Source organism: Oncorhynchus nerka, linkage group LG9b (assembly GCF_034236695.1).
Source record: "Oncorhynchus nerka isolate Pitt River linkage group LG9b, Oner_Uvic_2.0, whole genome shotgun sequence".
NCBI classification, from domain to species: domain Eukaryota; kingdom Metazoa; phylum Chordata; class Actinopteri; order Salmoniformes; family Salmonidae; genus Oncorhynchus; species Oncorhynchus nerka.
Genome location: NC_088424.1, coordinates 47,895,802 through 47,912,497, shown reverse-complemented (window position 1 = coordinate 47,912,497; position 16,696 = coordinate 47,895,802). Strand labels below are relative to the sequence as shown.

Sequence of the window (16,696 nt, the reverse complement as noted above, 5' to 3'; positions counted from 1 at the left end):
TCCAGGGTAGAGTCTCCTCTCTCTCTGTCAGAGTTCAGTCCAGGGTAGAGTCTCCTCTCTCTCTCTGTCAGAGTTCAGTCCAGGGTAGAGTCTCCTCTCTCTCTGTCAGAGTACAGTCCAGGGTAGAGTCTCCTCTCTCTGTCTGTCAGAGTTCAGTTCAGGGCAGTCTCCTCTCTCTCTCTGTCAGAGTTCAGTCCAGGGGAGAGTCTCCTCTCTCTCTCTGTCAGAGTTCAGTTCAGGGTAGAGTCTCCTTTCTCTCTCTGTCAGAGTTCAGTCCAGGGTATAGTCTCCAGAAGGCAGGTGACTGGCTCAGGTTGGCATGGCGATAGAGCGATAGCCTCTTGGCCTATTTCCCTAATAGGATTAGTTAATGAGTTAGGCAATGCCCCCTCCCTCAGCTCACTCAGAGAAACACACTAAGAGGTGACTGGGCCATACACCTAGAGACAGGGCCATGTGTCACCTATAGGGAGAGGAGAGACATTAGAAGATATACTTTTATTTGATTGTTAGTTCTGCAATATGTTTTCTTTCTGGTTGTGGTTGTTGAAGTTCACACTGAGACTGGTTTTCCATCCCTAAAATGGCCTTACCTACACGGTCAGCCTAAGAAGTTTCTTCACAGAAAAACAATAACCTGTAATTAGCATGAATGACTGCAATGTCCTCAATATTAAAGAGATAGTTTGAGATTTTGTCAATGAAGCAATTTATCTACATCCCCAGAGTCGGATGAAAAGGAACAGCATGCTAACTGTTCCTGTAGAGGTACAGGCATTGCGCTAACGCTAGTTAGCATTTGCTTGTGAAACTACCTCTAATTCTTTCATACTGGACTCAGACACATACAAGTGGTGCTATTCTATTACATCTAGCAATATTCCTAAAATCATACTTGTTCACCCAGCAAAGCTGCCATCAAGGCAAAGGGTGGCTACTTTGAAGAGTCTAAATTATAAAATATATTTTGTGTTGTTTGACACTTTTTTGGTTACTACATGATTCCATATGTGTTATTTCATAGTTTTCATGTCTTCACTATTATTCTACAATGTAGAAAATAGTAAAAATGAAGTAGGTGTTCTGAAACTTTGGACTGGTAGTGCATATTAGTACACACGTAACAACGTAGTCAGTTCATGTTTATCTTGACTAAATATCGACACTCTCATTTCCCCCCAATACAAAAACTCCTCACTTGCTTAGTAATAAGGATGTGTTTTAACATGGACAGAGTAAACCCTCTCGCTTCACCTCTTCCTCTCTTTTACTAGTTTGTTCTCTCAACCCTCCCTCCCTCCCTCCCTCCCCTCCCTCCCTCCCTCCCTCCCTCCCTCCCTCCCTCCCTCCCTCCCTCCCACTAATAGATCACTGCTACCTCTCCTCTCCTATTATCTTGCCTTTCCCTCTAGTCTCTCTCCCCTCCCCTTTCCCTCCTCCCTCCCCCTCCCTCCCTCCCTCCCTCCCTCCCTCCCTCCCTCCCACTAATAGATCACTGCTACCTCTCCTCTCCTATTATCTTGCCTTTCCCTCACTCTCTCTTTTCCCCTCCCTCCCTCCCCCTCCCTCCTCCCTCCCTCCTCCCACTAATAGATCACTGCTACCTCTCCTCTTCTATTATCTTGCCTTTCCCTCACTCTCTTTTCTCTCCTCCCTCCCTCCCCCTCCCTCCCTCCCTCCCTCCCTCCCTCCCTCCCTCCCTCCCACTAATAGATCACTGCTACCTCTCCTCTTCTATTATCTTGCCTTTCCCTCACTCTCTTTTTCTCCTCCCTCCCTCCCTCCCTCCCTCCCTCCCTCCCTCCCTCCCTCCCTCCCACTAATAGATCACTGCTACCTCTCCTCTCCTATTATCTTGCCTTTCCCTCACTCTCTTTTTCTCCTCCCTCCCTCCCTCTCCCTCCCTCCCTCCCTCCCTCCCTCCCTCCTCCCTCCCTCCCTCCCACTAATAGATCACTGCTACCTCTCCTCTCCTATTATCTTGCCTTTCCCTCACTCTCTGTTTTCTCCCTCCCTCCCTCCCTCCCTCCCTCCCTCCCTCCCTCCCTTCATTGAAATGGAAGTGTAAGGAATGTCATAGGAAGCATGTAAGATGTTTGTGTTGGCGTTCTCTGTTTCCGTAGTGACTCTCTGTGGCATGTCAGTGGCCTTGAAGAGCCAGTGTTAAGGGGCTTTTCCTTTAAAGTCGTAAAGGTGAAAGAGTATGAGAGTATAGTACGTTGATTCAGGCCTAGTTAGTTATCTTTGCATGATTTTAAACATTTTAACTGAATAAAAAACCCAAATCAAATCAGACTTTATTCAAAATGGTTTTTATAACATCTCAATGTATGCAAACGTTATTTTTCATGTATTTGACAGGGACAATGCACATCTCATCAATATTTATGTAAATGTGCCAGCCGGCTAGTTTTACCTGTCCAAACGATCTTTTCCCAGCTGCCCCGGGTGTTGGACAACCACACGGACGGACCAGACCTACGATACTGGGGACGTGTTCTAACCGCTGTATCAGAGAAGGTCCAAGTGGTGAGTCATCTATCATATGTCTTTCTGTTATCCTCTCTCTCTCTATTTATCTTCTCCTCCTTCTCTGTCCCTCTCTCTCTCTCTCTCTCTCTCTCTCTCTCTCTGTCTCTCTCTGTCTCTCTCTCTCTCTCTCTCTCTCTCTCTCTCTCTCTGTCTCTCTCTCTCTCTCTCTCTCTCTCTGTGTCTCTGTGTCTCTCTGTGTCTCTCTCTCTGTCTCTCTCTCTCTCTCTCTCTCTCTCTCTCTCTCTCTGTGTCTCTCTGTGTCTCTCTCTCTCTCTCTCTCTGTCTCTCTCTCTCTCTGTCTCTCTCTCTCTCTCTCTCTCTCTCTCTCTCTCTCTGTCTCTCTCTCTGTCTCTCTGTCTCTCTCTCTCTCTCTGTGTCTCTCTCTCTGTGTCTCTCTCTGTGTGTGTGTCTCTCTCTCTCTCTCTCTCTCTCTGTCTCTCTGTCTCTCTCTCTCTCTCTCTCTCTCTGTGTCTCTCTCTCTGTGTCTCTCTCTCTGTGTGTCTCTCACTCTCTCTCTGTCTCTCTCTCTCTCTCTGTCTCTGTCTCTCTCTGTGTGTGTCTCTCTCTCTCACTCTGTCTCTGTCTCTGTCTCTCTCTCTCTCTCTCTCTCTGTCTCTCTCTCTCTGTCTCTCTCTCGCTGTCTCTCTGTCTATCTCCCTCTCCCTCTCTCTCTCTGTCTCTCTCTCTGTCTCTCTCTCTCTCTGTCTTGCTCTCTGTCCTCTCTTTATCTCTCTTGATCCCTCTTAACATTTGCAGAATTCATCACTCAGTTCCCTCTATGAGTTGCTCCCAGTAACAGGAAGCTGTTAGTTGCTCCCAGATACAGGAAACTGTTAGTTGCTCCCAGATACAGGAAACTGTTAGTTGCTCCCAGTAACAGGAAGCTGTTAGTTGCTCCCAGTAACAGGAAGCTGTTAGTTTCTCCCAGTAACAGGAAGCTGTTAGTTCCTCCCAGATACAGGAAGCTGTTAGTTTTTCCCAGTAACAGGAAGCTGTTAGTTCCTCCCAGTAACAGGAAGCTGTTAGTTTCTCCCAGTAACAGGAAGCTGTTAGTTCCTCCCAGTAACAGGAAGCTGTTAGTTTCTCCCAGTAACAGGAAGCTGTTAGTTTTTCCTAGTAACAGGAAGCTGTTAGTTCCTCCCAGCTGTTGTTGCTCCCAGTAACAGGAAGCTGTTAGTTGCTCCCAGTAACAGGAAGCTGTTAGTTTCTTCCAGGAAGCTGTTAGTTTCTCCCAGTAACAGGAAGCTGTTAGTTCCTCCAGGAAGCTGTTATTATCTTGCCTAGTTCCCAGATACAGGAAGCTGTTAGTTTCTCCCAGTAACAGGAAGCTGTTAGTTTCTCCCAGTAACAGGAAGCTGTTAGTTCCTCCCAGTAACAGGAAGCTGTTAGTTCCTCCCAGTAACAGGAAGCTGTTAGTTCCTCCCAGATACAGGAAGCTGTTAGTTTCTCCCAGATACAGGAAGCTGTTAGTTTCTCCCAGATACAGGAAGCTGTTAGTTTCTCCCAGTAACAGGAAGCTGTTAGTTGCTCCCAGTAACAGGAAGCTGTTAGTTCCTCCCAGTAACCGGGAGCTGTTAGTTTCTCCCAGATACAGGAAGCTGTTAGTTCCTCCCAGTAACCGGGAGCTGTTAGTTTCTCCCAGATACAGGAAGCTGTTAGTTGCTCCCAGTAACAGGAAGCTGTTAGTTCCTCCCAGTAACCTGTTAGTTTCTCCCAGTAACAGGAAGCTGTTAGTTCCTCCCAGTAACCAGGAGCTATGATGAGGAAGCTGTTAGTTCCTCCCAGTAACAGGAAGCTGTTAGTTCCTCCCAGTAACAGGAAGCTGTTAGTTTTTCCCAGTAACAGGAAGCTGTTAGTTCCTCCCAGTAACAGGAAGCTGTTAGTTTCACAGTAACAGGAAGTTAGTTTCTCCCAGTAACAGGAAGCTGTTAGTTTCTCCCAGTAAAGGAAGCTGTTAGTTTAGTAACAGGAAGCTGTTAGTTCCTCCCAGTAACAGGAAGCTGTTAGTTTCTCCCAGATACAGGAAGCTGTTAGTTTCTCCCAGATACAAGTTTCTCCCAGTAACAGGAAGCTGTTAGTTGCTCCCAGTAACAGGAAGCTGTTAGTTCCTCCCAGTAACCGGGAGCTGTTAGTTTCTCCAGATACAGGAAGCTGTTAGTTTCTCCAGTAACAGGAAGCTGTTAGTTCCTCCCAGTAACAGGAAGCTGTTAGTTTCTCCCAGTAACAGGAAGCTGTTAGTTTTTCCCAGTAACAGGAAGCTGTTAGTTTCTCCCAGATACAGGAAGCTATTAGTTTCTCCCAGATACAGGAAGCTGTTAGTTTCTCCCATTAACAGGAAGCTGTTAGTTTCTCCCATTAACAGGAAGCTGTTAGTTTCTCCCAGTAACAGGAAGTTCCTCCCTAACAGGAAGCTGTTAGTTTCTCCCAGATACAGGAAGCTGTTAGTTCTCCCAGTAACAGGAAGCTGTTAGTTCCTCCCAGTAACCGGGAGCTATGATGAGGAAGCTGTTAGTTCCTCCCAGTAACAGGAAGCTGTTAGTTCCTCCCAGTAACAGGAAGCTGTTAGTTCCTCCCAGTAACCGGGAGCTATGATGAGGAAGCTGTTAGTTCCTCCCAGTAACAGGAACAGGAAGCTGTTAGTTTTCCAGTAACAGGAAGCCTCCCAGTAACAGGAAGCTGTTAGTTTCTCCCAGTAACAGGAAGCTGTTCGTTTTTCCTAGTAACAGGAAGCTGTTAGTTCCTCCCAGATACAGGAAGCTGTTAGTTTCTCCCAGTAACAGGAAGCTGTTAGTTTCTCCCAGTAACAGGAAGCTGTTAGTTCCTCCCAGTAACAGGAAGCTGTTAGTTCCTCCCAGTAACAGGAAGCTGTTAGTTCCTCCCAGATACAGGAAGCTGTTAGTTTCTCCCAGATACAGGAAGCTGTTAGTTTCTCCCAGATACAGGAAGCTGTTAGTTTCTCCCAGTAACAGGAAGCTGTTAGTTGCTCCCAGTAACAGGAAGCTGTTAGTTCCTCCCAGTAACCGGGAGCTGTTAGTTTCTCCCAGATACAGGAAGCTGTTAGTTCCTCCCAGTAACCGGGAGCTGTTAGTTTCTCCCAGATACAGGAAGCTGTTAGTTGCTCCCAGTAACAGGAAGCTGTTAGTTCCTCCCAGTAACAGGAAGCTGTTAGTTTCTCCCAGTAACAGGAAGCTGTTAGTTCCTCCCAGTAACCAGGAGCTATGATGAGGAAGCTGTTAGTTCCTCCCAGTAACAGGAAGCTGTTAGTTCCTCCCAGTAACAGGAAGCTGTTAGTTTTTCCCAGTAACAGGAAGCTGTTAGTTCCTCACAGTAACAGGAAGCTGTTAGTTCCTCACAGTAACAGGAAGCTGTTAGTTTCTCCCAGTAACAGGAAGCTGTTAGTTTCTCCCAGTAACAGGAAGCTGTTAGTTTCTCCCAGTAACAGGAAGCTGTTAGTTCCTCCCAGTAACAGGAAGCTGTTAGTTTCTCCCAGATACAGGAAGCTGTTAGTTTCTCCCAGATACAGGAAGCTGTTAGTTTCTCCCAGTAACAGGAAGCTGTTAGTTGCTCCCAGTAACAGGAAGCTGTTAGTTCCTCCCAGTAACCGGGAGCTGTTAGTTTCTCCCAGATACAGGAAGCTGTTAGTTTCTCCCAGTAACAGGAAGCTGTTAGTTCCTCCCAGTAACAGGAAGCTGTTAGTTTCTCCCAGTAACAGGAAGCTGTTAGTTTTTCCCAGTAACAGGAAGCTGTTAGTTTCTCCCAGATACAGGAAGCTATTAGTTTCTCCCAGATACAGGAAGCTGTTAGTTTCTCCCATTAACAGGAAGCTGTTAGTTTCTCCCATTAACAGGAAGCTGTTAGTTTCTCCCAGTAACAGGAAGCTGTTAGTTCCTCCCAGTAACAGGAAGCTGTTAGTTTCTCCCAGATACAGGAAGCTGTTAGTTTCTCCCAGTAACAGGAAGCTGTTAGTTCCTCCCAGTAACCGGGAGCTATGATGAGGAAGCTGTTAGTTCCTCCCAGTAACAGGAAGCTGTTAGTTCCTCCCAGTAACAGGAAGCTGTTAGTTCCTCCCAGTAACCGGGAGCTATGATGAGGAAGCTGTTAGTTCCTCCCAGTAACAGGAAGCTGTTAGTTCCTCCCAGTAACCGGGAGCTATGATGAGGAAGCTGTTAGTTTCTCCCAGTAACAGGAAGCTGTTAGTTCCTCCCAGTAACAGGAAGCTGTTAGTTCCTCCCAGATACAGGAAGCTGTTAGTTTCTCCCAGTAACAGGAAGCTGTTAGTTTCTCCCAGATACAGGAAGCTGTTAGTTTCTCCCAGATACAGGAAGCTGTTAGTTTCTCCCAGATACAGGAAGCTGTGATGAGGAAACTGGAGGCTATAAATAAGAAGCGTCTGATCCCAGGAGGATAGGAGAAAGTGTGTGTGTGTGTGCGTGTGTGCGTGTGTGCATGTGTGCGTGTGTGCGTGCGTGCGTGCGTGCGTGCGCAAGGTGTTTATAGTAAAGACACGCATGGTGTTTTGTATGGGGTGGCAGTATCCTACATAAAGTGTTTATGATAAATGCATTGGTCAGATGTATGTTTAACAATTCCTGGGTGTTGTTCATTGTCTGTGTGTATGTGTGACGTTCACATATAGCTGAAGTCGGAAGTTTACATACACCTTAGCCAAATACATTTGGTAAAGCCCCGCCTTATCTCAGCTCACAGGTCACCATAGCACCACCCACCCGTAGCACGCACTCCAGCAAGTATATTTCACTGGTCACCCCCAAAGCCAATTCCTCCTTTGGCCGCCTTTCCTTCCAGTTCTCTGCTGCCAATGACTGGAACGGATTGCAAAAATCACTGAAGCTGGAGACTCATATCTCCCTCTCTAACTTTAAGCACCAGCTGTCAGAGCAGCTCACAGATCACTGCACCTGTACACAGCCCATCTGTAAATAACCCATCCAACTACCTCATCCCCATACTGTATTTATTTATGTATTTTTGCTCCTTTGCACCCCAGTATCTCTACTTGCACATTCATCTTCTGCACCTCTATCACTCAAGTGTTTAATTGCTAAATTTGAATTACTTCGCCACGACAGCCTATTTATTGCCTTACCTCCCTAATATTCCTCATTTGCACATATATTTTTTCTAATGTGTTATTGACTGTATGTTTGTTTATTCCATGAGTAACTCTGTGTTGTTTTTTGTGTCGCACTGCTTTATTTTCTCTTGGCCAGGTCACAGTTGTAATTGAGAACTTGTTCTCAACTGGCCTACCTGGTTAAATAAAGGGGAAATAAAAATAAACGTTTTTCACAATTCCTGACATTTAATCCGAGTAAAGATTCCCTGTCTTTGGTCAGTTAGGATCACCACTTTATTTTAAGAATGTGAAATGTCAGAATAATAGTAGAGAGAATTATTTATTTTAAAGCACCCCCACAACATGATGCTGCCACCCCCGTGCTTCACGATTGGGATGGTGTTCTTCGGCTTGCAAGCCTCCCCCTTTTTCCTCCAAACATAACGATGATCATTATGGCCAAGCAGTTATATTTTTTGTTTCATCAGACCAGTGGACATATCTACAAAAAGTATGATCTTCGTCCCCATGTGCAGTTGCAAACTAGTCCGGCTTTTTTATGGTGGGTTTTGGAGCAGTAGCTTCTTTCTTGATGAGTAGCCTTTCAGGTTATGTTGATATAGGACTTGTTTTACTGTGGATACTTTTGTACCTATTTCCTCTAGCATCTTCACAAGGTCCTTTGCTGTTGTTCTGGGATTGATTTGCACTTTTCACACCAAAGTACGTTCATCTCTAGGAGACAGAACACGTCTCCTTCCTGAGCGGTATGATGGCTGCATGGTCCCATGGTGTTTATACTTGGGTACTATTGTTTGTACACAATGAACGTGGTACCTTTTTTAAAAAATTTTTAAATTTTACCTTTATTTTACTAGGCAAGTCAGTTAAGAACAAATTCTTATTTTCAATGACGGCCTAGGAACAGTGGGTTAACTGCCTGTTCAGGAGCAGAACGACAGATTTGTACCTTGTCAGCTCGGGGATTCGAACTTGCAACCTTTCGGTTACTAGTCCAACGCTCTAACCACTAGGCTACCCTGCCGCCCCAACGTGGTACCTTCAGGCGTTTGGAAATTTCTCCCAAGGGTGAACCAGACTTGTGGTCTACAATTTCTTTTCTGGGGTCATGGCTGATTTCTTTTGATTTTCCCATGATGTCAAGTAAAAAGGCACTGAGTTTGAAGGTAGGCATTGAAATACATCCACAGGTACACCTCCAATTGACCGAAATGATGTCAATTAGCCCATCAGAAGTTTCTAAAGCCATGACTTCTGACCCACTGGAATTGTGATACAGTGAATTATAAGTGAAATCATCTCTCTGTAAACAATTGTTGGAAAAATGACTTGTGTCATGCACAAAGTAGATGTCCTAACCGACTTGCCAAAACTATAGTTTGTTAACAAGAAATTTGTGGAGTGGTTGAAAAACTAGTTTTAATGACTCCAACCTAAGTGTATGTAAACTTCCGACTTCAACTGTATGCGTATAAGTGTGTGCGTTTGTGTGTGCGTTTTCTCTCGCACGCGTGTGTGTGAGATGAGGGGAATGTGCATTATGAATGAGTCATCAGTCCTAAGCCAGAGATGCTCTGAGAACCCCCCCCCCCCCCTCGCCTCCTTATTCAGGAAGGGAGACATAGTGCAATACACACTGGCGTACTCCTGAACAACATCAGGTATATGGCCCACCCAACACCTATCCTCGTTATCAATAGTAAGAGAAATGGCCCACCCAACACCTATCCTCATTATCAATAGTAAGAGAAATGGCCCACCCAACACCTATCCTCGTTATCAATAGTAAGAGAAATGGCCCACCCAACACCTATCCTCATTATCAATAGTAAGAGAAATGGCCCACCCAACACCTATCCTCGTTATCAATAGTAAGAGAAATGGCCCACCCAACACCTATCCTCGTTATCAATAGTAAGAGAAATGGCCCACCCAACGCCCTTCAAAGTAAATAAGGCTTTTATGACTGCTGAATACCAACTATCCATCACTTAGATCATGTATTTTCAAGTAGAGATACCATGCGAAGCAACATCTCTATATACTTCTCCATCGCACGTCTTCTGTCTCTTCTCTGTCTCTCCATGTCTGCCCCACACAGACCTGACAAGTAGGCGAGCAATGGATTATGGTCATTGTAGTTAATTACCTTTTTCTGCGCTAAACTATGTAGAATATTGGCCTGTTGGAAACTACAACTCCCTACTACATCGCACAGTTTGGGCTTGATCTTTCTCTATAAAAACTGAGCTCACAGAAAAAAACATGAACTAAATGGAATTTATATAATTGAACCGATGGTCAATTTGTTGTTTAAAAAAAACAAAAAATAACCGAAATGTCAGTTAATGGCTCAGCACTAAGAGGAACAGCACCAAGGACCTTCTGAAGGTGCTCTACCCGTCTAACCTTTTTCTTTCTCCTTCCTCTCTTCTGTTTTCCTCCCTCTTTCTCTCTACCTCCAGCTCTTTGAGAGAAACAGCACCAAGGACCTACTGAAGATAGTCTATCCGTTGTTCCGGGCTGGTGGTCCCAGCTCCTTTAGCCAGCTGATGAGCATTGTGTCTGCCCTGTTCTGTGGGTACCCAGACGGAGAGGGATCCAGGGTCCTCTCCTTCAACTGGTACGAAGACAACAACTACAAGGTGTTCCTGGGGGTGAATGGATCCAAGAACCACGACTATGTCTATGACATGACAACCAGTAAGTAGAGTCGTGACTAGGGCTCAGATCCGGGTCAAATACTTTAAAATATTTGAGATGTGCTCAGAGTTTACACTTTAGGAACTATTCCATTGCTTCCCTTGGTCACAGGCTAACTAGACATGTCTCTTCTTCTCTCAGCTCCGTTCTGTAACGACCTGATGCAGACTCTGGAGTCTAACCCGGTCACTAAGATCATCTGGAGTTCAGTCAAGCCTCTCTTCATGGGGAAGATCCTCTACGCTCCAGACTCCCCAGCCATCAGACTGATACTAAAGAGTGTAAGACAACACACACCCTCACTCTCCTCCTCTGTGACTCTTGTTAACCCGAACATATGTGCACAAACACGCAAACACCCTGCTGAGGAATTGTGTTTGTTACAGGGGGTTCCAACGCTCAATTGTGTTTGTTACAGGGGGTTCCAACGCTCAATTGTGTTTGTTACAGGGGGTTCCAATACTCAATTGTGTTTGTTACAGGGGGTTCCAAAACTCAATTGTGTTTGTTACAGGGGGTTCCAACGCTCAATTGTGTTTTTTACAGGGGGTTCCAACGCTCAATTGTGTTTGTTACAGGGGGTTCCAACGCTCAATTGTGTTTTTTTTACAGGGGGTTCCAACGCTCAATTGTGTTTTTTTACAGGGGGTTCCAACGCTCAATTGTGTTTTTTACAGGGGGTTCCAACGCTCAATTGTGTTTTTTTACAGGGGGTTCCAACGCTCAATTGTGTTTTTTTTACATTGTGTTTTTTACAGGGGGTTCCAACGCTCAATTGTGTTTTTTACAGGGGGTTCCAACGCTCAATTGTGTTTTTTACAGGGGGTTCCAACGCTCAATTGTGTTTTTTACAGGGGGTTCCAACGCTCAATTGTGTTTTTTACAGGGGGTTCCAACGCTCAATTGTGTTTTTTACACGGGGTTCTGTCGTGTCTTTACTATCATTAACTGAAGACTGATAGTTTTTATCAAAGATTCTCTGTAATTAGTTATTACGCGATTAGACTGATTAATCATGAAACCGTAATTACTAGGAAGTCGGGGCACCAAGGAAGAATATTCAGATTACAAAGTTATCATTTCCTAAAATAACTTTTCAGATATTTTATCTGATCAATTAGTCTTCGAATTAATGAATTATTTACTTTACCTCACGTTAGTCTCATTCCAGACGTCGTAAATGTTGGTTATCTGCACGCACCCAGTCTTCACTATGAGTCATCTATACATCAATTGTCTTAAATCATTTATTTATTACTAACTAAGTAATTCACAGAAATGCATAAACAAACAAACAAGGTAAATGTGGTTATAAGAAATTATAGGAGAATGTGCCCTAGTGGGCTAAACCGGCATGGTGGCCTGTTAGACAGAGGAGAAGTGGAGGATGTGCCCTAGTGGGCTGAACCAGCATGGTGGCTTGTTAGACAGAGGAGAAATGGAGAATGTGCCCCTAGTGGGCTAAACCGGCATGGTGGCCTGTTAGACAGAGGAGAAATGGAGGATGTGCCCTAGTGGGCTGAACCAGCATGGTGGCTTGTTAGACAGAGGAGAAATGGAGAATGTGCCCCTAGTGGGCTAAACCGGCATGGTGGCCTGTTAGACAGAGGAGAAATGGAGAATGTGCCCCTAGTGGGCTAAACCGGCATGGTGGCCTGTTAGACAGAGGAGAAGTGGAGAATGTGCCCTAGTGGGCTGAACCGGCATGGTGGCTTGTTAGACAAGAGGGGAAGTGGAGAATGTGCCCCTAGTGGGCTAAACCGGCATGGTGGCCTGTTAGACAGAGGAGAAGTGGAGAATGTGCCCTAGTGGGCTGAACCGGCATGGTGGCTTGTTAGACAAGAGGGGAAGTGGAGAATGTGCCCTAGTGGGCTAAACCGGCATGGTGGCTTGTTAGACAGAGGAGAAGTGGAGAATGTGCCCCTAGTGGGCTGAACCGGCATGGTGGCCTGTTAGACAGAGGAGAAGTGGAGAATGTGCCCTAGTGGGCTAAACCAGCATGGTGGCCTGTTAGACAGAGGAGAAGTGGAGGATGTGCCCTAGTGGGCTAAACCAGCATGGTGGCCTGTTAGACAGAGGAGAAGTGGAGGATGTGCCCTAGTGGGCTGAACCGGCATGGTGGCTTGTTAGACAAGAGGGGAAGTGGGGGTCGACTAAGAAGTCACTACAGAGTGATCATTAAAACAATTGAAATGCTAATCCTTTACACATGAACGCTCACTCATTCGGGAACAATTGCAATCAATATATATATTTACGCTCAGTGTGTCGTCTTGATCACTGGTGAAAAGTTTGTTTCTTTTGTAGAATTGTCCGTCTCTCTCCCTCTCTCTCTGTCGTGGTTATAGTGGAGAGTTCAGAGTGACATTCATTTGTTTCGTTATAGAATGGATGTTTTGGCGGTTGTCGTTCTTCGCGTTCAATGATACCGAATTCCTATCTGCAGACTAGTAATTAATATCAAAGACTTGTTCTTATTCTGTCAGTATCGATAGTCTAAGAGTTTAACCACGTGGTATGGTTAAAAGATTCAGCAATGGTCTACAACCTTTTAGCCATCTCGTAATTGAGGTAAGCTCGGTCTGCTGATCGAAAACCCGAGTGTGTGGTTTAATTCGGAAGAGCCGAAAAAGGGCTGTCCCAGGAGGCCTGACCCTAACTGGGCTCAGGGGCTGTCCTCTGATTTAGTTCAAGTCAAAAGGGAATTATATTTTTCTTCATTAAACAGTCCAAAATCCACTCACTCATTCATCTTATACAACAATTAGATGTAAACCTCATATCTGAGGCCATTATATAAACAGCGTTATGGTAATGTGGTCACACTGTCTCCCATGAGCTTCCCCAAGTTTTGACAGGGGGACAGAACGGACCAGTTCGTAGCTGGATTCTTCACCAATCTTGTATACTTTCTCCGGAACATGAAATTTGTTCGTACCTTAAGTTCTGTGAGGTGGAAGGATGTCCTTCGTTCTCCATGAAAATCTACTCTCTCTGTACTGTGTGTCCAATGAGGAGATCTTCAGGAGTTTACCACGACTCTCTGACCACAGCAACCCAGTTGAAGGAGGCAAGGCGGAGTCAGGGAGAGGGGGATGGGGCTTGCTGTACCCAACGAGGCCGAAGCACAAAAGAGAACAGAGCTCATTCATATAACATTTGTTCTGTATTTATATTTATAGCAGTTGACAGAAAACAGATGTTAAGTCTTATTCTACTGAGCTGCTTGGAGACATTTACTATGCATACTGGAGATCTGAGAAGGACAGGACTTCATAGTATTGATGGCCTTTATATCAGTATGTGTGTCTGTCTGTGTGTGTGTCTGTGTGTTCATGACTGTGTGTGTGTCATTGTGTGTGTGTTCATGTCTGTTAACTGCTAACATGTTCTCTCCAGGCCAACACTACGTTTGAGGAGCTGGAGCGTCTGATGACCATGGGAAAAGCCTGGGAGGAGGTGGGACCTCAAATCTGGAGGTTCTTCAACGCTGGCATACAGATAAACATGATCAGGGTAACACACACACACACACACACACACACACACACACACAAGCACACGCGCACACACACACACACACACACACACACACACACACACACACACACACACACACACACACACACACACACACACACACACACACACACACACACACACACACACACACACACACACACACACACACACACACACACACACACACACACACACAGGGTATTGGTCTTCATTCTTTCTCACCTTTATTCTACCAGGTTAGTCTCATTGTGGTCTTATCTTAGTGTCAAGAGAGACGTGGCCAAAACAGCAGCACACACTTGTAAATGTTTAGTACGGTTTTCCAGTAAATGAATTATACATTTCTCCTGCCCCTGCAGGACACCATCAGAAACCCCACGGTATCAGACCTAATAGACAGGAGTATGGAGGACACTGAGTTCTCCTCTAAAGACATCCTCAACTTCCTGTACAACGGGCTGGAGGAGGACAGAGAAGAGACCATGCCCAGCTTCGACTGGAGGAACGTCTTCAACCTCACAGACCAGGCCGTCCGCATGTTCAACCAGTATGGAGAGGTAAGGGTTAATGAATAATGACATGATAACTAAATAGTGTTATGCCACAGGGGGAAAAAAACAAATGCATCTGTCCAAACTGTCATGACGGAGATCCTTAGACCAAGACATCTAGACATTAACCAACTCTGCCTCCATAAAGGTAGTCACTCACAGTCTGACTCTGCCTGCGTAAGAGTAGTCACTCACAGTCTGACTCTGCCTCTATAAGGGTAGTCACTCACAGTCTGACTCTGCCTCCGTAAGAGTAGTCACTCACAGTCTGACTCTGCCTCTATAAGAGTAGTCACTCACAGTCTGACTCTGCCTCCGTAAGAGTAGTCACTCACAGTCTGACTCTACCTCCGTAAGGGTAGTCACTCACAGTCTGACTCTGCCTCTATAAGAGTAGTCACTCACAGTCTGACTCTGCCTCTATAAGGGTAGTCACTCACAGTCTGACTCTGCCTCCGTAAGAGTAGTCACTCAGTCTGACAGTCTGACTCTGCCTCTATAGGGGTAGTCACTCACAGTCTGACTCTGCCTCCGTAAGAGTAGTCACTCACAGTCTGACTCTGCCTCTATAAGAGTAGTCACTCACAGTCTGACTCTGCCCCCGTAAGAGTAGTCACTCACAGTCTGACTCTGCCTCCGTAAGGGTAGTCACTCACAGTCTGACTCTGCCCCCGTAAGAGTAGTCACTCACAGTCTGACTCTGCCTCTGTAAGGGTAGTCACTCACAGTCTGACTCTGCCTCTATAAGAGTAGTCACTCACAGTCTGACTCTGCCTCTATAAGGGTAGTCACTCACAGTCTGACTCTGCCTCTATAAGGGTAGTCACTCACAGTCTGACTCTGCCTCTATAAGGGTAGTCACTCACAGTCTGACTCTGCCTCTATAAGGGTAGTCACTCACAGTCTGACTCTGCCCCCGTAAGAGTAGTCACTCACAGTCTGACTCTGCCTGCGTAAGAGTAGTCACTCACAGTCTGACTCTGCCTCCGTAGTCACTCATAACCCAACAGAACAAAACAACATTTACTTTTAATTTCTTTCTTCATTTTTTTAACTAGACAGGCAGTGGAAGAGGCAGGGGGAGAGGCAGGGAGAGAGGCAGGGAGAGAGGCAGGGAGAGAGGCAGGGAGACAGGCAGGGAGACAGGCAGGGGGAGAGGCAGGGAGAGAGGCAGGGAGAGAGGCAGGGAGAGATGCAGGGAGAGATGCAGGGAGAGAGGCAGGGGGACAGGCAGGGAGAGATGCAGGGAGAGAGGCAGGGCGAGAGGCAGGGAGAGAGGCAGGGGGAGAGGCAGGGGGAGAGGCAGGGAGAGAGGCAGGGGGGACAGGCAGGGACAGAGGCAGGGACAGAGGCAGGGGGAGATGCAGGGGGAGAGGCAGGGGGAGAGGCAGGGAGAGAGGCAGGGGAGAGGCAGGGGAGAGGCAGGGAGAGAGGCAGGGAGAGAGGCAGGGGGAGAGGCAGGGGGAGAGGCAGGGGGAGAGGCAGGGAGAGAGGCAGGGAGAGAGGCAGGGAGAGATGCAGGGAGAGAGGCAGGGAGAGATGCAGGGAGAGAGGCAGGGGGAGAGGCAGGGAGAGATGCAGGGAGAGAGGCAGGGAGAGAGGCAGGGGAGAGGCAGGGAGAGAGGCAGGGGAGAGGCAGGGGAGAGGCATGGGGAGAGGCAGGGAGAGATCCAGGGAGAAGGCAGGGAGAGAGGCAGGGGGAGAGGCAGGGGAGAGGGAGGGGAGAGGCAGGGAGAGAGGCAGGGGGAGAGGCAGGGCGAGCTGCAGGGGGAGAGGGAGGGGGAGAGGGAGGTGGAGAGGGAGGTGGACAGGCAGGGGGAGAGGCAGGGGGAGAGGCAGGGAGAGAGGCAGGGGGAGAGGCAGGGGGAGAGGCAGGGGGAGAGGGAGGGGGAGAGGCAGGGGGAGAGGGAGGTGGACAGGGAGGTGGACAGGCAGGGAGAGAGGCAGGGGAGAGGCAGGGAGAGAGGCAGGGGGGAGAGGCAGGGGAGAGGCAGGGAGAGAGGGAGGGGGAGAGGCAGGGAGAGAGGCAGGGGGAGAGGCAGGGGGAGAGGGAGGGGGAGAGGGAGGTGGACAGGGAGGTGGACAGGCAGGGGGAGAGGCAGGGAGAGATGCAGGGGGGAGAGGGAGGGGGAGAGGCAGGGGGAGAGGCAGGGAGAGAGGGAGGGGGAGAGGGAGGGGAGAGGGAGGTGGACAGGCAGGGGGGAGAGGCAGGGAGAGAGGGGAGAGGCAGGGGGAGAGGCAGGGAGAGAGGCAGGGGAGAGGCAGGGGGAGAGGGAGGGGGAGAGGCAGG

General features: G+C 47.3%; 1 protein-coding gene across 1 annotated transcript in view; it reads left to right on the top strand.

Moving 5' to 3' along the window:
* LOC115116153 (retinal-specific phospholipid-transporting ATPase ABCA4-like) overlaps window positions 1-16,696 on the top strand; it is a 206,345-nt gene that overhangs the window by 49,697 nt on the left and 139,952 nt on the right. The window contains exons 8-12 of the mRNA XM_065013791.1: window positions 2,440-2,529; window positions 10,096-10,333; window positions 10,475-10,614; window positions 13,733-13,849; window positions 14,215-14,412. Coding sequence (XP_064869863.1) covers window positions 2,440-2,529; window positions 10,096-10,333; window positions 10,475-10,614; window positions 13,733-13,849; window positions 14,215-14,412 — 783 coding nt within the window. The remainder of the gene's footprint in view (window positions 1-2,439; window positions 2,530-10,095; window positions 10,334-10,474; window positions 10,615-13,732; window positions 13,850-14,214; window positions 14,413-16,696) is intronic.